General features: G+C 46.2%; 1 protein-coding gene across 3 annotated transcripts; it reads right to left on the bottom strand.

Annotated features, from left to right (window-relative positions):
- Window positions 1-953: 953 nt before the first annotated feature.
- On the bottom strand, window positions 954-23,628 carry LOC123159732 (probable sulfate transporter 3.3). 3 transcript variants are annotated; one of them, XM_044577543.1, is made up of 14 exons: window positions 23,326-23,628; window positions 7,081-7,485; window positions 6,841-6,889; window positions 6,324-6,537; window positions 6,026-6,197; window positions 5,850-5,915; window positions 5,492-5,605; window positions 5,280-5,396; window positions 5,030-5,156; window positions 4,622-4,908; window positions 4,329-4,519; window positions 4,169-4,248; window positions 1,614-1,690; window positions 954-1,525 (listed from the first exon to the last, which is right to left on the bottom strand). In XM_044577543.1, the coding sequence occupies exons 2-14, from the start codon at window positions 7,417-7,419 to the stop codon at window positions 1,376-1,378; spliced, it is 1,983 nt and encodes a 660-aa protein (XP_044433478.1). In that variant the 5' UTR covers window positions 7,420-7,485; window positions 23,326-23,628; the 3' UTR covers window positions 954-1,375. The 3 variants fall into 3 exon arrangements, 2 of the variants coding, with proteins under 2 accessions (XP_044433478.1, XP_044433479.1); XR_006479860.1 differs by lacking the exon at window positions 4,169-4,248 and having other exon boundaries at window positions 1,293-1,525; XM_044577544.1 differs by lacking the exons at window positions 6,841-6,889; window positions 7,081-7,485 and having other exon boundaries at window positions 956-1,525.
- Between the last annotated feature and the right edge of the window lie 210 nt (window positions 23,629-23,838).

The raw sequence follows: 23,838 nt of genomic DNA, 5'->3' as shown, positions 1-23,838 counted from the left end.
TGGGAGTAGCCATGGCGAGATGTTGCAATCGGCAGGCGTGCAACTAGGAGCTGTCGGTCCGGATGCTGGGATCGGCAACTGCACATGCTACATCCAGCCACGATGTTGTTGGAACTGGTGCAGACAGATGCTGGAAGCATGGTCACCAGAAGCTACAGACATTGCCGGGAGTATGGAACCAGTGTCATGGAAAGCTGCAACCATTGCCAAAGATGCTGGAAACTACCTTGTGCAAAGCTGCGACTGCGGGCAAAAAAAAACTGTGACTATGGTGCGAAGTTGCAACCATTGGCTAGAATTGCTGGAACCAGCACTTGTCGGTGCTATGTCGGTAGGTGCAAAAGCCACTACTGCAGCCCAAAAGTTGGATCCGTTGGCTGAAAATGCTGGAGCTGGTGCTCACTGGTGTTGCGACTGGTAATGTCAGGAGCTTCGACGGAGCACGGCGGCACTGCAAAGCCTCCGAACGTGGTCGGATCCTACTGCAACAGGCGGGGATTTTTCTACGACAATTGGCCTACTACAATTTTTTCCCCACAATTGGCCTACAACAACTTCCAACGCCCTAAAAAACAACTTTCTGTGGGTCAGCATCGCTTGGGCCAGCGCCTCCTGCCCACGTACGACACTATCACATGTTTCATCGAATCAGGTTGATCCAATCTGCTGTCGCCGCCGATCTTGGCAAGACTACCTCGTACATGCTGCACACTGCTCTGCCAGATTACAACACGATCAACTCCACTTGGCCATCGAAACTCGCGGACGTAGTTCGTCCCGTATTACGATGGCATCATGCGGATTTCTGTCAATTTTCTTCCTCCTCTAGATCTATAATCCACGACCTGCGGACTTTACAACCTTGCTCATGATACCACTTGTTAGAATAAAATGAAGTTCATAGTTGATCATCCGAGAACCAAGCAATCACACGAGGCATGACACCGAGATTTGTTAGCGAGGTCTCACTGAACTCGGCTACATGCCCGGGGCCTTACTACGGGCGCTCTTCCCGTGACACCGTCACAATACCACAGCCCGGACGCCTGGGCACCGGCACATACCGCCAGCTCCCCCTGCGCGCTTGTGCGATTATGTTGGTATTGATTATTGTGTGTCTTGCCCCGTATTATATGAGAGACCTAGGACACAACTCTATATCCTATAAACACAATACAATTTCGAGTCCAAATGTAAGTTACCTTGTACCTAAATTCCATTCACATACCTATTTCCATCATAGATTGGAAAGGAAAGGAATATAGCAGTAAACCAAGTTCTAAGGGGCTTTGTTGCAGGCACTTTCGTGGATGAGAAGGCTATGAAAGTTCAGCAGTGCAATCAGATGATCAAAATAATAAGTCGGCAAACCACTCTATGGTGTTGCCATACTGGCCTCTCCAGAAAGTGAGGCAATTGCTTCCCCGATGGTCAAATAGAGACAATCTGCCCTGAAATGGTTGTGTGTGTCGTTCGCTCGCTGTATTTTCTCCATGACCTCTCCAGTTGGATTCACAAGTACAAGCTGCAAAGGCAGAGGAAAAAAATGTTAAATTGCCATGTAACTAAAATTGGCAGCTTACGAACATAAAATTCAGTATATATATATTTACCTCTAGGCCAAGTCTCTCTGTTGGTTTCTTTAGGTCAATGAGGAACGCTATCCCACTTGTATCAATTGCAGGGACAGCTGAAGAGAAAAACAAGATGTGTCGGTGAAAACGCTACTGAAAATACTAAATCTGACATGCATCCAACACTCAAGTACATACATATGGTTTACTAGTATGAGTTAAGTAATACGGCAAAAGTATTTGGCGAACGGTCCATAAACAGTGATAAAACCGAACAAATAGTTGGTCGTCCGATGTGCTTGGTCTCGAGGAAGCCTATATTTCTATAGATTGTATCCCGACGTGCAGGTGTGTTCCCTCTATTTTCTACATGCTTCACCAGCCACATCTCCACATCTGGGCTAGCTAGGTTCTCACATCGATCTCTAGCTCAGGCTTGTTTCCTCTGTTGATTTTTTTGCACGCTCACGATCGCTAACTTCGGTACGTTGTCCCCCAAGTCCATCTTATAAAGCCAAAAAATTACGCGGTGGATGGGAATCAAACCCAAGCACTCCGTGCTAATTCCAACACACCAGCCAGTTGAGTAGCACGCTGTTCTAATTACATAGAACACAAGTTTCTCTTTTGAGTCGCATAAAACACTACAAGCCTGTTCTGATTTCCTCCAACTCCAAACATCACAAATTCTCAGTGAGGCACTAGCCCGGACATGTCAGCTCCAGGAAGCTAAAATGCCCGAAGCAATTTTGGGCTGTAGTGCAATCTTTTTAAGCGAGGGAAACCCAACTTCATGTTTACAGGAATCTGGAGTTGGACTTATTTAAGGCTGTAATGTCACCGCCAAAGAAAATGATTCGATCCCTCAACTCCTCGCTAGTACAGGTACCGCACAAACCCGCTCCTCCTCGTTCGGTCTAAAATGGGAAGCTTTTAGCCAGCCCAAGGTGGCAACGGACGGGCCTGCAGTCCCACAGCTGGGCTGCCAGCTCAACATGGCACTGGGAGAAGCTACGAAGAAGCCGGATCCTTTTCCAGTCGCCACCGGAATCAAGAAGCTGAATCTAGAAAATTTTGGAGAAGCTGGGAAGTTTCAGAACATGCCCTACGTGCTACTTGTACCTTGGTATTACAAGCTTGAACTCCAAAAATATAGAAACCAAACTGATGATTCTACCATTACTCCCGCACATTTTGCTACTAGTTTACATGGTTCCACCATTTTTCTTCACATCCTCCACCGGCTCACAAGGTCTTTTCTAAAAAATTTACACCGGTTCATAACTACTCATGCTGAAGTTGTCGGAATTTCTTATGCTATAGTTACCACCCTGCTTGTACTATAGTTACTAGCCTTCTCATGTCAATGTTATCGGTCTGCTCATGCTAGACTTACGAGGCTGCCCATGCCACAATTTCAAGCATAATGGTTATGTAGCTAATAGCCTATCCATGCTATACTTACCAACACGAGACAAGTGTAGTTACTAGGTTCCCCTGCTACATTTTCTCTAGTGTGTTAGGTCACGTTCACCAGCGTAGGTTCCCCTGCTACATTGCTATTTGCGACAAAGGTTTAGTTCTTGGATTCAATAACAGTCACAATTAATTCGACAACCCACATAATCTTCGCAGGTAATAACACATGAACGTTATGGGTAACTCTTGTACTACAGGGTGATAACTTTCAGCTAACAAAAACATTGAAATGTGGCAAAAAAAGTTTACGTTTTCATGCAGGTAACTTCGGAGTAAACAATATGGCAACATGTGTATAGTTATCAAAACATACCCACATGAGATCTAATTTCGAAGATCTCGCCGCAACAAATTTAATTAATGGTGAAAACTAATTTCGAATTGGAATAACTGCTTGAGGTAGCTACATATCATTTTGAATTTTTTAAATTGGAAGAATCCATGATGACATCATTTTTTTCTCCCCTGGTGCATGCATGCATGTGCATGTGGGGAGAACGCTAGGTGAATCATTTTTATGATCCAGAAATTTCTCGGTAAACAACATGGTGACTTTTGAGGAAAAAAGTCGTCGAAACGTACCTACATGAGATCTAGTTTCCAAATTTCATTGCAACGGATTGAATGGATAAAACAGATTTTGAATCCACCAACAATTTCAGCTAGCTACACATTTAAAAATTTTGAAACGAGGAGATTTATGATGACATCAAATTTGTCCTCTAATGGATGCATGCATGTGCATATGGAAAGAAGGGAATCGTTTGTTCCCAAAAACATACTCCCTCCATTCCAAAATATAAGGAGTATTAATTTTTTTCAAAAGTCAAACATGTGCATGCTTGACCAAGTTTCTACAAAAATATATCAATATCTACAATACCAAATTTATATCATTTGATCCATCATGAAAAGTATTTTCATATTTTATCTATTAGGTATTGCATATGTTGATATTTTACCCTCTAGTCTTGGCCAAACATACAACTATTTGATTTGCACAAAACTAATGCATTTTATATTGTAGAATGGAGGGAGTAACATTCACCAGTTAGTAGTGAGGTCTGATGCTAAACTGAGAAGTGAACAATTTTTTGTTGTTGGGGGTTACAAACCTGATAGATCAAAGATTACGAAACGGAGTTCGGTTTGTTTATTCGCTGAAAAACTTTCATCCTCTATCCATCTTTTAGTCCTACAAATGAAATATTACATTGTAACTTGTTCAACAACCTAACTTCAACATCCCTTTCTAGAATTTGATGTTTCTTTTACCTTTCATTCAGATAGTTGCTGTTTGCGAAGTTTATAGGAGCCTCAACTGTTAGTATCAAGAACCCAGGAACTCTCTGAGCCTCCTCATACTGATGGATGTTTCGGTAAATATCCGTTCCCTTTATGTTCCCTTGAATTATCATCCTTGGCCTTGTGACTTGCATCAGTACCCTAAATACAGATATACCAACCTACAAATTTGGCAATTTCAGTAACAAAAAAAAATTCAACTATCAACTTCCTCTACAGAAAAATAAGTAATACTACATCTCAGTAATATTTCTGTTGGTTACCGCTATCGCGAGGCCTTGTTGGACTGAGAGGAAGATGACACCAGCAAATGCGCAGAAACACACGAGGAAATCTATCTTATCCATCTTCCAGATGTGGTATGCAGCAGAAAAATCGAGCAGGCCAATGACAGCAACAATTATGATGGCTCCAAGGACAACATTCGGGGTGTAGACAAACAATGGCATGAGAAACAACAGTGTGACCATGACTGTCAGCGCCATGATCACATTGGACATGGCGGTCTTGCAGCCGGCATTATGATTCACAGCAGAACGAGAAAATCCTCCTGATTGGAATAGAGAGAGCAATCAGTCTTTCTTCCTATGGTTGTGTGCATCATAGGATGCGGAGTCTGGGAGCCTTGTCAGGAATGCAAGAACATATTGGAGTCCGAAAATGTATGTTACCTGTTGTAACATAGCATGATGTACATGAGCCCACAATGTTCATCAACCCAATGGCCATCATCTCTTTGTTACCATCCACCTTGTAGTCCTTGATTGAAGCAAATGTCCTGCCAACAGCTACTCCTTCCTGACAGAGTAAAATTTAGAGCACATGTCAGCTTGTTAGTAGCAACAGTTATGAAAAATAAAGTTCAACTACTTTTCTAATTTCTAATGCAATGTGAGGTTATGCATAGGATGATTAGCGTACTGTAAGGGAGATGATACCGATGACGAGGCCAGTCTTCATGGTGAGTCCTAGATATTTTGGATCAAAGAGTAGTTTGTCCCATGAGGGGTGATTCAGGCCACATTTGAGCGGCCCAATCTGCGGGGAAAAGATGCATACACTTCCTGTTTTCCATCATGTTGCATACCACAGTTGTAATATATGAACAATTATTCCGTTTTATTGTTTCTTACTATGCTTATGTTGTGGTTCTCTCCTTTGAAGAGGAAAATGAGCACCGTGGATATGATGATAGATACCAAGGGAGCACATGCCGAAATCCAGAAGAACTCTGGCCATCTCATGCTCTGTATATTCACATGTAGAGCCAGATGAATAAGTACTGCTGCAGGAGTTAGGTACAATCAACAGGTGCAAAAAAAAAGTTCTAATTTTAGGTTCTAGAAAATGAAATGTTCTGTGATAGTTCAGCAAAAGGGGAGTGCTCGAGAGAAACAGCATTTGCGTGCAAGACAGTCGACGATCGACGCCAGTCAACGGTGCAGCATGTGCAAAATTGAAGAAAGGAAGCGCACGGCCGCACGTACGTACCACATGTCTGGCTGACAGCAGGAGCACGAGGAAGCACGCCCCCATCAGCATCGTCTGCCACGACCACTGCATGAAATCAACCATTAGCTAAGCATGCATATGCACGCACCGTGCATATATGTGTGTGTATATATGCATGGAGCAGGGGTTCAGAGCTAGATGGATGGATGGGTGACCTCGTCGGTGTGCTGGAAGACGGAGGCCATGACGGGGACAATGTCCATCTTGTCAGTGAAGTGGATGATACCCAGCAGCTCCTTGAGCTGCTGCAGCGACACGATGATCGCCGCACCCGCCATGAACCCCAGCAGCGTCGCCTTCGACAAGAAGTCGATGATGAAACCCAACCTGCAGCATTGAAGAACAACAAAAACAACACATGCATTATTATTGTGCCGGTGTATGCATGTGTCCATGCATCGATCTTTCATTTAAACAGGTTGGTTGTTGGATGCATCAGTTTGTTGCAAGTACCTGAGGATGCCGAGGGAGGCTTGCAAGAGGCCGGCGAACAAGGTGGAGGTTAAGGCGAGCTGCAGGAATAGCGTCGGCTCCTCGGAGGGGCTCACCGGCACCCCCTTTTGCAGCATGGCCCCCATGATGAGCGACGTGATCGACGTCGGGCCAACCGCCAGGTCACGGGAACTCCCCAGCATCGTGTACACGAGCGGCGGCACGAAGCTCGAAACTGCACACATATATGATGGATACGTCAATTATTAATTACCGCATGTAGAAAGAGAAAACATATGCATCATTTTCTTTTCTGGTGGTGCCACAGGCAGATGACAGGTGGTGGTGTCAAGCTCAGTTGATTTTCAGTCTTGATTGTAATTTTTTCTTCTTGGCTGATATTCCTTTGTGCAAATGCTAGCTTTCTGCTCAATTTTCAGTTTTGTCAGTGTTTACGTGGCTTGTATTATGATCTTTATGATTTAAATGAGACATTTTACCACGAAAAGAAAGAAAGGGAAAGCATATGCATACGTACATAGGCCTATGATCGGAGGCAGGTCTGCCAACTTCGCGTAGCTAATACCCTGCAAAGAGTAAACATGCAAGACAGTAGGACCAGCACAGTTGGTAAGGCAGGGCGTTCGTGGAGAATCAATCATGGATGCACAAGTTAGCTTCAAAACTGTTAGAGGCTACAGCAATTTCATCTCATGCACATGATAAACGCTATGCAGACCAATAATCTTGTCTAGGAATCATTAGTGCGTGCACATGCCTGAGGAATGGCGACGCTGGCAATGGTGAGGCCGGCGATGAGATCGGACCTGAAGAGGGACAACGAGTAGCCGGGAAGCCACTCCACGATGGGGAACAGGTACTTGACCGCCATCAGCCACTTCTTCCGCAGCGGCTGCCCCTTGAAGCTCCGGAATGGGTCGTCAGGGAAAAAGGTCTCCTTCACCTTCCCTTTCATCTTGCTCGCCGAGCTCTGCGCCGGCTGAGCCATAACCTTGTGCAGCACCGCCGGCTGCGGCGCCTTGACCACCACAGCTTGCTTGGGCGGCAGGATCTCGCTGCCATTGTGGCCACCGTAGCGATCACTCGTCCCCTCCATGCAATATTATTGTGCTGAGAGAGATACAGCCTCACTGAGAAGGAAACTGCACCGGCACAGGTGTGTCTGTATGCATTGTATGCACAGCTTCAGTGGCGAATCCAGAAAGAAATTGAAGGGCTCAAAGTTAATGACGAGAAAACTAAACATCATTTTGAAGAGAAAAAGGCATTATCTCCTAATCATTTTGTCCAAACAAGCTAAGATTTTGCCAGAATACTACTGACAATATATGCTCTCATTTTCTGGCTTTTTTAAAACATAAAATTTTGAACGGAAATTTAATTTTATCTAGCTAAATACTCCCTCCATCCGGAAATACCTGTCGGTCAGATGGATATATCTAGCACTGAAATACGTTTGAGCGACAATATTTCCTGACGGAGGTCATTATCTCCCAGTCCTTTTTCTCTAGGCAAGCTTGAACTTTTCTAGATTACTATTGAAAACATGTAGTATTTGTTAGGTCTTTTTTGATTTTTTTTGAAAATTATCAATTTTTAACCAAATTTTGAATTTGTTTAGCAAATTATAACCTTTATTATCTTCAAATAAGCTTAAAATTTGAGATATTACTACTAGAAACATGTAGTTTTTACTGTAATTGTTCCAAAGTTTCTCAAAAATATCAAATTTGACTATGGCTGTGTTTGGTTCCAAACGTTTTTGCCTTGCTAGGCTAGGCTTGCCATTTGGTAGCGTAAATATATCCTAGCTTTTCGGGGCAGCTAGCCTCACTGGGCCAGATAATCCTTGCTCCATGGGGAGAGCCGATTTGGCTCGCCCTCGACGGCAAAGCTGTAACGCGCGAGAAATTCTAGCAGAACTCTCCGGATGGATAAGTTCGTCTGTAACAAATCCCTACATCTTCGTTCTCCACTCCGACCTCCTCCACTTCCCCCCTGATTTGACAGCAACGAAATCCTTCGAAGTCTCCGTATCCTCTGTCGGCTGCAGAGATAAATCAAGCGACATGGCCCAAGTTCCCCTCCACGATTAGCTGAAGGCACTCCAGATTTGACAGCAAAAGCCTTCCTCCGCCTTGCTCAGGTCTGTGTCTGCCTCTATCTCTTGAATTCTCCTGTGTATGCGTATGCGTTTTTCTTGGCAATAGATTTGTTGTTTTAGTAGTTGATTAGTACTAGAAGTTACAAATCCTAAATACTATCTTTCTATACTCCCTTGGCCTTATCCAAGGTTGGATTCTTGTTGGGTGAGCTGGCTTTGTGATTAGATTGGTACGACCAAGGTGATAGCAAACTCTAGTATAATGCCACTGTGGCGTTGGGGTTGGGAAGGATAATATTCTTGGCAGGCACCCAGCTCTTGATTTTTATTTCAAGCCAGACTGCAATTGAGTACTAGCTTATAGGAGTGCAAGACAGGTATTGATTTTACTGGAACGTGTTATGATGCATCTAGGTGAGCCAGCTGGCACGGTGCCTACCTAGGTGGATGGCGGCAAACATGGCAAAAAGTGGTAGAATGACCCTTGTCCAATCAGTACTCTGCGCAATCCCTATTGATAGATGATGTCACTAGACATTCCGCAACAGGTCATCAAGGCCATGAACAAGATCTGCAGAGGGTTCTTGTGGTGTGCCAAGGAGCAGGCGTCGGGTGGACAATGTAGAGTGGCTTCAGAGTTAGTGTGATCGCCAAGGTGGGTCGGGGGACTCGCATCCCTAACCTCAAGTGGCTCAATACGGCCATGCAGGCAAGATGGCCCTGGCTGAAACGAGTGGATCAATCAAGACCGTGGGCTGAGTTCGATATTACAGTCCCTAAGAGGTGTATGCAACTCTTCCAGGCTGCCACCCATGCAACGGTGGGGAATGGAGAATCTACGTTGTTCTAGGAGGATATATGGGTGGACGGTTTCAGAGTGGAGGAGTTAGCGCTAGGAATCTATCGTGCGGTGCAAGTGAGGATACGAAGCACCCGCACAGTTAGCCAAGGCTTGATGAACGGAGCTTGGGCGTTGGACGTAGGCCCGGAAGTAACCAGTCAGATGCTGCAGGAGTACCTGCGCTTGTGGGATGCAATGGAGCAGGTCTAGTTGCACCATGATTCGGTGGATTCTGTGAGGTGGGCTTGGGAGCCAAGCGGATCCTTCTCCGCGAGATCGGCATACCAGGCCAAATTCTGGGCTAGGGAGAGAGTGCCTATGGCTCAGTTCACTTGGAAGTCCAAAGCTCCCTTGAGATGCAAATTCTTTGCATGGCTCGCACTCCAGAACAAATGTTGGACCTCACATAGGTTGGCGAGCCGAGGATTGGACCATCAGGATGCATACCCGTTCTGTGACCAGGCAAAGGACAGTATGGACCACATTATGCTTCAGTGTTTCTTCGCGAGGGAGGTGTGGCTGCGGGTCTGCACAGCTTGGGGGAAGCCACAATGGGTTGCGACTGCTCCTTCACTTCTAGGAGAGTGGTGCATGGCCACCGAGGATGGAGCCACGGCGAAAAAGGATGCATGGGCTTTAATCATTCTTGTTTTGTGGGAGCTATGGAGGCATTGGAATGGCATAGTGTTTGATGGCGATGCTCCGTCGAGCGCGTTTGTAATTCATAGGGTAGCGGTTGAGTGTAGGGCATGGAAGATAGCAGGAATACTTAAAGCAGACATGGACCGGTTCCTAGCGGCCATGGAGGTGGGTCAGGTGGTGAGTAGTTAGCTCGTGGATCTTGGGTGGAGTTGGGGTTATGTAAATATGTAATCACCAACGTGAAGGGGCTTCTTTCCCCATTTCTCCTCTTTAATATATAGTACGCACACTTGTGCGTATTCGAGAAAAAAAAAGAATCCTTAATTTTTTCTATAGTGAATCATGCATACAGAGCTATCTGCTTAGCATGCATCTGAACTGATTCATTAGTTCTGCATATGTATTTTCAAAATGAATAGTGCCTCCTCTGTTTTTTTCTTGTGCCTCCATCTTGTTTTCATTTGTAACAACAAAGATTTGTCTATGATAGTCCTAGATTGCGTGTATACTGAAGACACCTTTATGTGTGAGTCATTAATATTCGATCTTCCTTGATTTATTTATGGGAATCGTTTAGAAACGGCGCACCGGCCGAACCGTTCCGCCGGTTCGCACGCCACGCTGGCAAACACGCCCGCGCATCCCCTTCTCCTTCCTTACACGCCTCCATCCCCTACCTCCAGCCTACGTGCGCGCACCTCCCCTCCCCCGAGCTGCGACTGGGCCTCCACGAACTCCATCGCCGGCGGCCAGGCGCTCCCTCGCCGGCGGCCAGGCGCTCCCTCGCCGGCGGCGAGGCGCTCCCTCGCCGGCCACCATGGCTGCCTGCTACCATGGCCAGATCCATCCCCAACGTACAGCTTTCTAGGGCGCGCATCCCCTCCCCTCCTCCTCCTCCTCCCGGGCAGCGACTGGGCCACCACAAGCTCCATCGCCGGCGGCCAGGGCGCTCCCTTGCCGCGCGCCATAACTGCCTGCCCGCCATGCCCGGATCCACCCGCTTATAGAAGTGTTGCTACCGTCACCTAAAAAAGCTTCAACGGCCATTCAAAAAAGCTTCAACCATAGACATAGAAAGCTTCAATGGCACTGCACAACAAGGGGAAGCTGCAACCATAGTTGAATTTTGCTACTACCGGCGAAGCTTTTTGCTACATCCATCAGGCGGAGCTCGGACCTCGCGACGACGAACAACGATGTTTTGCTGCAACCGTAGCAGGATTTTGCTACAACTAGCATCGTTTTTTGCTACAACCGGCATAATGTTTTTGCTACATCCATCATGGCCGAGCTGCGACCCGCGACGACGACGACGGCTTTTTTGTTACAACTGTCATAGGTATTTGCTACGTCCGGCAACGGGCTTTGTTACATCCGTTCATTTTTTCAGAATGCAAATGTTTTGCTACAACCCGTTTTTTTTGTTGCAACCATGTCTCCATTTTGCTACGACCAACAACGAAAAATGCTACAACGGTCAATTATATTTGCTGGAACCAGTCAATCGTCAGCGAGGCGGAGCTGCATCCATGGCGTGCGCAGGCGGGATCCATCCATGGCGAGCGCGGACGGAGAAGCTGCATCCATGGCGAGCGCGGCCAGCGGAGCTGCATCCATGGCGAGCGCGGCCAGAGGAGCTACATCCATGGCGAGCGCGGATCTCCGACGAGCGCGGGCGGCGGAGCTGCATCCATGGCGACCGCTGTTCTTGGGCAAACGCAAAAGGCCGGCGAGGGCGCCCACCGGCGACGAGGAAACGCCGCGGTGGTGCTTCAAGCTCGGCCGTTCTCTCGCGCGGTATGGCGTGGTCTCGGCGGCGCTCGGGGGAGAGGAGACAACGTGAGGAAGAAGGGAGCCTGGGCGAATCGTTTTCTTACCTAGATCTGACGGCCTCCCGCGATTTGATCTGACGGCCCGCGCGCGACCGGCCGAAACGTTGGGCCGGTGCGCCGGCGCAGATCACTGCCCTTTATTTATAGATGGATCACAGTGCGCCAATTAACAGAAAAAATGCATTCTTCGGTGCTTTTCTAGTGGCATATTGTTCATTGATAATATATCTAAGCAACTCTAGTCACCCCACAAGATACTCACCGTTAGAGAGAAATAAAGAAAGAATGGCATATTTACGGAAACTATATTGTGGTGAGGAGAAACACTGCATTGGCGAATTGCGCTTGGGGAAATCAGTTTTCTTCAAACTGTGTGATAAATTAAGGAGTATGGGTCCACTTAAAGATACATGGTATTGTACTATAGAGGAGCAAGTTGCCATGTTCCTCACTACAGTAGGGCATCATATAAGAAAAATATCGACATTAGTTTCATTTCACAAGGTGAGGTGACACAGTGAGTCGTTACTTCAATAGAGTTTTATTTGCAATTGGGTAACTTGGACGAGAAATGCTTAGGTGTCGAAAACTTGATACACCATCAATAATTCAAGGCAACCCACGATTTGATCCCTATTTTAAGGTATAGTTCAGTGCCCATCTAGTTACCCATAAATTTTAAAATAACTTCATAGTGCAGTATGTGTATTACTAATTAATAGTTACTTGTATGTTTAGGACTGTATTGGTGCTATTGATAGTACACATGTTTTATGTAATGTTCCATCTCGGATAGTCAACAGATTTCGTGGCAGGAAACCATTCCCTACCCAAAATGTTTTTGCGGCGGTCAACTTTGATTTGTTGTTCACTTATGTTTGTGCGGGCTGGGAGGGTTCGGCAAACAATTCAACTATTTTAAGACATTCTTTTGAGCATCCAAATGGCCTTACAGTCCCTGAAGGCAGCCCCTGCATTTGTTACATATGAACATATAACATATAGAGTGAATGAGTGATTTTTTTGAAACGAGGCAAAAGATTTGCCATTTTTATTGATTAAGACGAAGAGAGTTGCCCCATTAATTAGAGGAAAATTAGGTGAAAACCTAGATTACAAACCAGACATGAGGCACACCCGGACGACCTCGCAACAAACAAGATCATGTCACAACCAAACGACACAGCATCGAGAGGTAGCATGGCACAACAAAGCAACGCCAAACAGTCGATCACAGCGTCTGTTGGAACACCGCCCACATGATCGATCACATCAAATCACACGACGAACACACGCACCAAAAACTTATAGGAAAGGGCCCTTGTCATGCCCTTTTTTCCTCTTTATTGATTTTCTCTTATTTGTCACGATCAATACAATCTGATGCCTCCCTGCTGCATATATATACGCACAAGCAGCCACCGACCTTGACACAAACCCAATCCTACTCGTATTGAAAATACTACCTAAACACGCGGGACACATATACAAGTCCTAACCGGACTCCTGCTACTTGACGCACTGTTAGCACACTAGGACACCTAATCTAACAAGCCAGGCCTCACGTTACTAGCTAGCTTACGACCCAAAGTTTCACATAAACCAGACCAGTACTTTTACATAGCTCAAGATTACTTTAACAGTGTCGAGGACATGACAACTCTGATTTTGCTGACGAGCATCACAGGAGAAAGTTGCAAGCCTTGCACCGACCTAGTCCAATGCAACACCCGAAGAGCACCGCTCCCTGAAAACCGCTCTCATGGAGTCATCGTTGCCGCAGTAGCCCCGCCGCCTGCAGCTCCAACTTCCTTTTCACAGGCAGAAACTAGCAAAAGCACACCCATTGACACACCGCACCTTCAGCATCAGAAGGACAAGCCTTGACCCGGATCGCTCGCCACCATTGTTGTTTCCACGCATGTCGCAACGTCACACCAACCTCATGGCCGGTGGGGCACCTGCCGGCCACAATGTCGTGCACGTCCTGCCTGCAGGAAGCACAAATGGGACCAATATAACGAAGACGGCGCCTCCAAGAGGGAATACGACGTTGAAGACGATGTCGCCGCCTGATCCAACCATGATCATGACTTTCACCCGAAGATCTTGACCCGAGAGTTGATGATGCACAAATCACCTCGACGGCGCCTCCAAGGAAGAACGCGACACCCACGGGCTCCGCCGCCGCCGGCCGGCAAGCACCGGCCATGCTTTGGCCATCATCAACACCGCCACTCCCACACGGTCAACCGACACAAACCAACACCTCCACTGACTCGCGCACCCCTGCATAGCAACTATGCTATGACCGCACAGGGACCATCAACACGCCTAGATGCCGAGCTAACCACAACAAGCCTCTAGCAGGAAGACTGGCGCGCGTCCTTCGAGCAGCGAAGGGCAGGTTGCCACCCTGCAACATTTTGCCTGCCAGATCTGGTGGACGAGACCTTGCACAGAACGCCTTCGCTACAACCCGAACAAAAAAGCCCCCGGAGCTGCCACCCACCGAGGAACCTCCGTCGCCGAGCTACCTAGATAGGAAAGACAAACCTCCCACCACCGGCATAACACAGCCCACGCGCCGCCCGCCTGAACTCCACAACAGTCGACACATCAACCACCGTCCCGGGCCGCCACCCCGGATTCCAACCCTCGATGCCTGCCAGAGCTCACAGCCCCAGCATGGAGCAGCGAATCACCACCTCGCGAACGCCTGCCGCAGTCCCTTGCCCGCGCCAACCCCCACCATGGAGCCACCGAGCATCAGCCCACCGACGCATCTTGCGCCACACCGCCGTGGCCACTGAGGGCGGAGAACCCAGATCCGGCCAAGCCCGGCCAGGATTCGGCCGCTCCCCGTGCAGACGCTGTTCATGCAGCCCTGTAGGCCACATGCGTCTCTAGGAAGACGCAGCCACCACGCGCGCGCATCTCTGTGGAAAGGGGAAAATGCCCTGCCACCACCTTCCCTAAGGCACGCACGGGCTTCTCCGGCGGCCCCTTCGGCGGCGGCGATGCAGGGGAGTGGGGAGAGGAGGGCCCTTGTGGCGGCGACATTAGGTTCCCCCCTGTTGCCCGCGCAACGCGACAGAGTGAATGAGTGATTAATTGTTCATAATGTCATGTTAGGTAAATACTATCTTGTGGATGCGGGTTATGCAGCTAGGAGAGGATTCCTGCCACCTTTCTGTCAAACTCGATATTATTTGCGTGAATGGAGGGGTAATAATAGAACTCGCACCCAGAATGAGCTATTCAACTTAACACACTCGTCTCTTCGTACTACTATTGACAGGGCATTTTTGGAATTTTAAAGAACCATTTCAATGTTTTGACAACTAGGCCTTATTACTATCCCTTTCCTTCACAAGTATGAGTCGTCATAGCATGTTGTATCCTTCACAACTGGATATTATTAAACAGGGTCCTGATGAACTAGTCTACAGTGAGCAGAACTGGTTCTGGCCATGTCCAACAGGATTTACGGGAGGAACAAAGGGAGGTGCTTAGAGATAGGGATACCATGGCAACCAATATGTGGAGAAATAGGCATAATGTTAGGCGTGGTTGTCTTTTTTCATGCTTTCTGTATGAATTTGTTGAGGCCATGTTGTATTACCAGTTAGAACAACGACTTCTGTGTTTTCTTTCTAGAACTTGTAACCATGATTTGTTTCACTCGGTATGAGTAAAATGCGATATGCATCTTAAAGGTGTTATTCTATCTATGAATTATAAAATTTAAATGATGCCACAGGGACATGGCAGGATAAGCATGCTACCGGAGAGTTCACGGTCCTTCAAACACCCTACAACCGTGTTCATGCTCGTGACAAGGATTTCATTGGTGACACTGAGAAGAATGCGATTGATATTGAGGTTGATCCAGAAACACAATATGATTCAGATTGTCTTCCTGACGACACCAATAATGAAAGCTCGTCTTCGAAGCTTCCTAGAGGTGGCAAACGCGCTAAAGGTATGAGGCTGAAGTGTGATGAGAGTGTAGTTCGACACAAGATGTGGTCTATGCGTGATATGTTGGATACTATCCGTTTCACACGCGTGACCAACCCGAATGAGAATTCATTTAGAATAATTGATGACATGGAAGAATACCCTCTCTTCGCCCGACTTGTACTACAAACATCTTTGGCCACCAATGAACAAGTGGCGTCCATGTTGATGGGCTGGCCGATGGCTGCTATTCAACAGTTTGTGCGGCGTTGGGTCGATGATAACTTCCCTGAACATGTTCATGTATCTCCGGACATGTGATTCATTTTACTGTAAACTTCTAGGATTATTTTTTATGTCTTCCAGCGTCCTCTCCTAGGGAAATAATGTCCATGCCTCATGCTGGCATGTAATGATGTCACAAAGTTTTTCATTCCTGAAAATAAGCTTGTTACTCAGATTAATTATTTGTCAGTCAGTGTCTTTGCAAACTGTGTTAAATTTATAATCATAAAGTTGCGTTGAATTTTAGCATGACTATTTACAACTTGATTTGCCTGTAGCCATTTCCCTGTTTCACTGACTTTTTTAATGATATTGTATTGTTGATGCACTTCTTATAAGCTAGATGCATTTGGACATCCTTGAAGGGGTTGTGGTCCTACATGAAACGCTACATGAAAACCACACGAAAAAACTGGATGGGGTGGTTTTTAAAGTGGATTTTGAGAAAGCGTACGATAAGGTTAAGTAGCCATTTCTTCGGCTGGCCTTGCGGATGAAAGGATTCGATCAGTCCTGGAGAAAGTAGGTAGATTCTTTCACGCAAAAATGCAGTGTCGGAATCAAAGTGAATGATGACATAGGAAATTATTTTCAGACACACAAGGGTCTAAGACAGGGAGACACGATGTCACCTATCTTGTTCAACATAGTACCGGACATGTTGACAATTCAGATAGGAAGAGCTAAAGAAAATGGCCAATTAGGTGGTCTCGTCCCACATCTAGTGGATGGTGGAGTGTCCATTCTACAGTACGCCGATGATACTATCATATTCATGAAGCATGATCTGGCAAAAGCAAGAAATATGAAGCTTGTGTTATGCTTATTCGAGCAGTTGCCGGGGTTAAAGATTAATTTCCATAAAAGTTAATTGTTCTGCTTTGTGAGAGCTAAAGAAGAACAAGAAGCTTACAAACAACTGTTTGGATGTGGGTTGGGTTCGTTGCCTTTTACATATTTGGGATACCGATTCACCATCGCAAACTCTCTAACAAAGAATGAAAGTACATTGAACATCGATTTGAAAAGAAACTAGGTTGAGAGAAGGGCAAACTTATGTCATATGGAGCCCGTCTAATTCTCGTGAATTTGGTGCTCACGAGTATGCCAATGTTTCTCTTGTCCTTCGAGGTACCATTAGGGGTACGGAGAAGACTGGACTTCTGTCGATCACGTTTTTTCTAGCAGAGTGATGAGTTAAAATGGAAATATAGACTTGCCAAATGGGATATTGTTTGTAGGCCAAAATACCAAGATGGTCTTGGCATTGAAAATTTAGAGGTGAAGAACAGATGTCTTCTCAGCAAGCGGTTGTACAAGCTATCTGTAGAGACCGATGCCACATGGGTCCAGATTCTGCGTAATAAGTACCTTCATTCTAAAACCTTATCCCAGGTGATGGTGAGACCAACCGATTCGCTGTTTTGGAAAGGACTGATGAGTGTGAAATCAGCCTTCTTCCATAGGACAAAATTTATCGTTGGTAATTGTACTTCCACGCGATTCTGGGAGGATACATTCCTAGGGGAGATGCCTCTAGCTGTCCAACATCGTTCTCTCTTTAATATTGTTCAACGTAGAGATGCTTACATTGCAACAGTATTACAGTCCAATCCTCTCAATATTCAATTCAGAAGGACTTTAGTGGGAAACCATTGGAAAGCTTGGCTCCATCTTGTGAGAAGATTGATGGATGTTCACCTCTCTCAACAGCCAGATCAATTGCACTGGAAACTAACCAAGAATGGAGTGTTTTTGGTAAAATCCATGTATTTGGATATTATTAACTTTGTCTCTATCCCTCGATCTGTGCATATTTGGAACGTCAAAGTGCTCTTAAAAATTAATGTGTTCTTGTGGTTTGTCCACAAACAAGTCATTCTCACTCAGGACAATTTGGCAAAAACATAACTGGACATGATCTCGAAGATGTAGCTTCTGTGATCATGATGAATCTATGAAACACCTCTTTCTTGATTGCCCAATGGCCAAATTTTATGGCGGTCTATTCATATAGCGTTTAACATTACTCCATCAAATAGCATCCACCCGTTATTTGGGATGTGGCTAAATGGAGTTGACACAGAAATAGCGAAACATATCCGTGTAGGAGTATGTGCTTTATTATGGACTATATGGAACTGCAGGAACAATTTGGTTTTTAGCAGAACAACACATATTCATTTCTTGCAGGTTATTTTCCGGGCCACTACATATCTGTATGTGATCGCTACTCACTCCAACGGACGCCAGGGAGCGTATGGTTACTGGATCTATCCGTTGGGAGACGGTAGCGCGGGCTATCTTCAACCGGTTTGGATGACGGTCATGTAATAGGATAGTTGTTTAGTTTCCTATCTATCTTTATTCCACCGGTTGTGGCTATCCCGTTTTCATATGTTTAGCTCTTTGTGAGCCCTTTTACTTTTTGAGACTTGGAGACTTTGTTGAATTGTTTGTTTTTAATAAAATGGCCGCATGCATCTTTCTGATGCAGAGGCTGGGGGATAACCTCCTTTTCGGAAAAAAAAAATGGATACTATGAAGACGAGCTACCTTGCTTGCAGCACAACCAAACAACTAGCTACTAGCTCTTGCCAGCAACGACATTGAACCAAATGTGCAGCTAAGGCAAAGATAGCCCATCCGAGCTAAACTAGCTAGGTGAGCTCAGCTATGGACAAGCCGGGCAATACAACCAAACGCACTCTATGTATTTGGTATTGCCTACTTATAATTACACAACTTTTGGTATACTTGTCCGCCTCTCTGCTCGGCTAGTCCGCCGCTGGCAGCGCTAGGTCTCAAGCCGTGGAGCGTGAGGGTCCATCATCTCGCTATCATGCTTGTCTACTCTATATGTGGTGCCCTGTTTTCCCGTGGACTGTGTTAGAATAGTTGAGTAGAGATAGAATTTGTATAGAGATAGAACTCTGCTTAAGTCTTGTATCCTCTTCTATCTCTTCTTATGTTTCCTCCTTCGACCGATCTTCTCTGTAAACGATCTGATTGATCGATAAACTTGTAAGCCATGATATTACTAATAAATACAGGTGCGATCCAAGCAAAGGGTTTAATACTTCTTGTATCCTTTTACATGGTATGAGAGCCTCTTCCTCATTAGATCGAAAAAGATTGCATCTAGCTACCTTCCGCGACCGAGAGCACCTCCACCACCTCCGCCGCCATGACGCCCAGCACCATGGGCACGCTCACCACCACCTCGTATTCCACCTTTGCCTCATCATCTACCGCCACAAACACCACTTTCAGATCGCCACCACAAGAGAAGTTAACGAGGGGAAACTTCCTGTTATGGAAGGCCATCATGCTGCCCCAGATCAAGGGCGCACAAATGGAACACCACCTCGCCGAGACGAGTCCGGCACCACTGGCCACCGTCACCATCGCCAAGGACGACAAAGAAGAGAAAGGCATCAACTTTGCAAGATCCCTCTGGTATGCACAACAGCAATAACTTCAAGGATACTTGATGGGTACTCTTTCCCGCGATATTCTTGCACAGGACACCACGCTCCAGACGCCGCCCGAAGTGTGGCGCACCATCCATGCCATGTTCGCTTTTCAAAGTCAAGCTCAAGTGATCAACACTCGCATCGAGCTCACAAACCTTCAAAAAGGTAATATGACCATGGCTGACTACCTTGCCAAGATCAAAAGCCTCACTGATGAAGTCGCGTGCACCGTCGCGGCACTCTCTGATCCGGAGATCATATCCAAAATTCTTGCCGGATTGGATATGGAGTACAATCCAGTTGTTTCAGCGCTCGCCGCTCGGGTGGAGTCTATCACGGTTAAGGAGCTGTAGAGCCAGCTGCTGAGTATTGATGCCCGCCTCATCCTCCTCCATGGCTGTAACCTGCGGCAATCCTCGGCCAATTCTGCTTCCCGTGGTCGCGGCCGTGGGAGCAGTCACCACGGGCAAAACCGTGGCGGTGGCCACGGACGTGGCGCTCCTCAGGGCGATGGTGCCCGCTCTAGTGGGGGCTACGGCACCAACACTGGTAGCAGATATGGCAACAACACCAGCGGCGGCGGTGGCTTCAACTCCAACAAAACTCGTCGCGCTTCTTCTTCATGTGGTCGCCCTTGCTGCCAACTCTGTAAGAAGTCTGGCCATGAAGTCATGGGCTGCTGGCATCGCTATGACGAAGACCAGGCAGGGTGTGCTGATGATAGAAGATCTACAGGTGGATTTGCTGTGCTTCTGGGAGCAAATCTTGTGTCGTGGAGTGCAAGAAAGCAGGCCACTATCTCAAGGTCAAGTACAGAGGATGAATACAAAGCTTTGGCAAATGCTACAGCTGAAGTAATGTGGATACAGACGTTACTCTATGAGCTTGGAATCAAGGCTCCACAGGCTGCGAGACTATGCTGTGACAATATTGATGCAACCTATCTCTCAGCTTTCCATGCATGCACAAAACACATTGAAGTTGATTTTCATTTATTTAGAGAAAGAGTAGCTCAAAAGCTACTTGATATTCTGTTTATACCTGGAGATCAACTCACCGATGGCTTTACAAAACCTCTCACTATGAGAAGGTTAGATGAGTTTAAGTACAATCTCAACCTTAGCAAAGTTTCATAAGGTTCAGATTGAGCGGGAGTGTTAGAATAGTGGAGTAGAGATAGAATTTGTATAGAGATAGAACTTTATTTACGAAAATCCAGCTCTGCACCAGAGCTCATCTGCATCCACGCTGATGAAAAAAATCAAAACAAATACTAGAAAATTTCAAAAAATTCCATTTTTTTTATGAGGTAGACAATTTGAAGAGTGAGGCCGGCTCCAATTTTCAAATCATTTGGACATTTGAGGAGCTCTAAAAAGACAAATTGAGGGTCTGTAAAAATGTTTACTGTTCACGTACTATTTTGATCCGATTTGCCCTTTTGCCGAGAGCTGCTCAAATACCCAAATGACTTGAAATTTGGAGCGGGGCTCACGCATCAAATTGTCTACCGCACAAAAAGACTTGGAATTTTTTGAATTTGTTTTGAATTTTTTACGAATTTTTTTTCTAACCGGGTGCAGATGAGCCTGGGCACCGAAACACCCTACTCCTCTGTTTAAGTCTTGTATCCTCTTCTATCTCTTCTTCTGTTTCCTCCTTCGACCGATCTTCTCTTTAAATGATTTGATTGATCGATCAACTTGTAAGCCACCGTATTACCAATATAAATACAAGTGCGGTCCAAGCAAAGGGTTTAACGTTTCCCATATCGTTTTACAGGCTGTTGGTGTTGTTGGCTGAGAATGAGAGATTGGGTTGATGGGCTAGGACTTGTAGTAGTCATTTATTTATTTTTGTATTTTTGAAGGCGTAGGCTAGAGCCTATTGATGCCCCCCTAGCTACTAGACTCGCCTGTGCATGCATGTATATATAGATCAGGCCTGGGCTGGCATCTCCCAGAGGGCTAGCTACAAAAGAAGAGAAGTGGTACGTACTACACAACTTGTGAGGTAGGGTCTGTGGTAGGGGTCTTCAACGCTCATAAGACAAAGAGAATCCCATATATAGCCTTGCATTATTATTGGGCTGGTACTGGTACATGACAAAGAGACCACCATCACTCACTATTGGCAATTGTAGGACCACTTTTATGATATGACCACCATACTGGGCAATGATAAAACTCCATTCCTACCTTTATAGCCTTGTTTATTTTTGCAATATGTCCAAGGGCACAAACCTTACTGTACAAAAATCTGAGGAGCATGGCCTTGGATTATAAATATCATTATAAATCAGGCCTCACGATGCAACTTATTATTGAATTTTTGGAGCTACAAGGTCAGTCTGCAAGAAGATAACCCCACCGAGGATGTTGAGGATGGCATTGTCTGGAAAGTTAACACTTTGGGCGAATGTTTGATATCATCGCCATACTCTGCTCAGCTTGACTCCATGAACGTTTCCACAACGAAACCGGTTATTTGGAATAATTGAGCGCTAGCAAAGCACAAATTATTTATGTGGCTTATCATAATGACCGGGTTTGCATGACCGACATGCTTCAACAAAAAAGATGGCCTAATTGTGGCTCATGACTATTGTACAAGAGCCAAGAGGGAATTAGAGAGGGCGGCATATAGTACTTTCAGTGGTTGATTCACAATACACATTTGAAAAAATGTTTTACCTCCCAGCGTCATCAGATCGAGCAGACCGTAATGATCAACGTGGGCCTGCACGGGCTGCTCGTCTGCAGGATCGTATGCTTGGTGAGGGAAAGGCGACCCAGTTTCCTCACAAGGCAGACGCCACAGAGACAACCGGCCTCCTCTTTCAGTGAAAACCTGTGCACGGTCATATCACGTGCAGGGCCAATCCTGAGATTTCGGGGGCCCAAGGTGAAATTTTAACCTAAGGCCCTTTCCTATAACACTATAATACTAACCAATATTAGGACTACATGGAAAGAGGATGGACACCGGATGCTCACTCAGCAGCAGAGCAAGCGGAAATATCACCCGAAGACGAGATGCCTGCATCCATTGGTCGTTCAAGGACATACACGAGACCACCAGTTATTGAGGAACATGTCGTGTCACTATTGACAAGGAGGAGTCGACTCAACTGGATGAAATGCCTCACCAAGAACCATTCCACATGTCAAGGCTTCATAGATCGACTATAATTAGGCGAAAGCTTCCCCACCCCGTCCTTCCCATCATGGTGTCGTACTGTCATACCTGCCGCCGCCGTACCATCATCCACCAAGAATGCCCCATCAACTGACAGAGCAACCTGGTTGGAGATGGGATTCAGGACAATGAACTTGTTGCGTTCGTCGGTTTTGGCCTTTCAGGTTCCAACACCAGCGGCATTTTATCCTTTAGAATTAATGTCCTCCATCGAGTATCTATAAGCGACTGCCAATAGCTGTGCAGAAACTCTACGGAAATTTCCTGCAGAGGTATTTCCTTACCATGTGTAGCATCATTCCCATAATGATAATTTTATTAGTTTGGCGTATATGGCAATTACTGGATGATCCCATCTAACTAAACAAGGCTGAAGGAACAAACTAAATGAAGTCCACCCACCGTGATGCATTGTACTGATGACTAAAGCCTCTGAGTATTTGCGTCAGGCTCTAATTTAATCAAGTGCTCGATCAATAAGTGCTTGGGGACGCAAGGTCGTTGGTGCGTCCCCTGACCCGGGGTGGATCGACCCAGATCGAGGATCGGGGACGAGGCCGGATCGAGCAGGATCGATGGATGGGTCGTGGCCCCGATCAATGGGTGCTGACCGAGATCTATATGCAAGAAGACAAGGAGTTCTAGATGAATTGAGGCTTACCTGAGCACCAGGAAATCGCCCCCCACCACCGGACTGCCGGACTCCGTCGTTCCGCCATCTGCCCTCGCCTGCCGGCGCCTGGCCGTCGAGCTGTCCGCTGCCGTACGCGACCTCTCCCGTCCCACTTCCGTCAATGACGGATATGGCACCTGGAGATGGATCCACGGGGTACCAATGGCGATATGGGACTTGCAGATGGATGAGGATCCACGGGGGACTGGTCCGCTGGAGCTTTGGAGAAGAACAACGGTGAGGGATTTGTGGATACCCCCTTTTTATTTTGAGATGAGTTGAGATACTTCCTGGAGCAAAACTCTTGGTGTAAAAAAAGGCAGACGAGAGAATCATGGCGTGGTCATTAGTACACTTGTGGCCCCATTTCTTTTAACCATTTTAGTTGGTTCCTGAGATGGATAACAATTTAATGTGAAAAAGTAGACGTAAAATTTTCTGACGGGATTCCCTGTGTGCAATATTGGGAAATATATTAGCACATATCATATTATTTTTGGA

Source organism: Triticum aestivum, chromosome 7B (assembly GCF_018294505.1).
Source record: "Triticum aestivum cultivar Chinese Spring chromosome 7B, IWGSC CS RefSeq v2.1, whole genome shotgun sequence".
Taxonomy (NCBI): Eukaryota; Viridiplantae; Streptophyta; class Magnoliopsida; order Poales; family Poaceae; genus Triticum; species Triticum aestivum.
The sequence above is the reverse complement of the archived record's forward strand: the minus strand, read 5'-3'. Positions and strand labels throughout refer to the sequence as shown.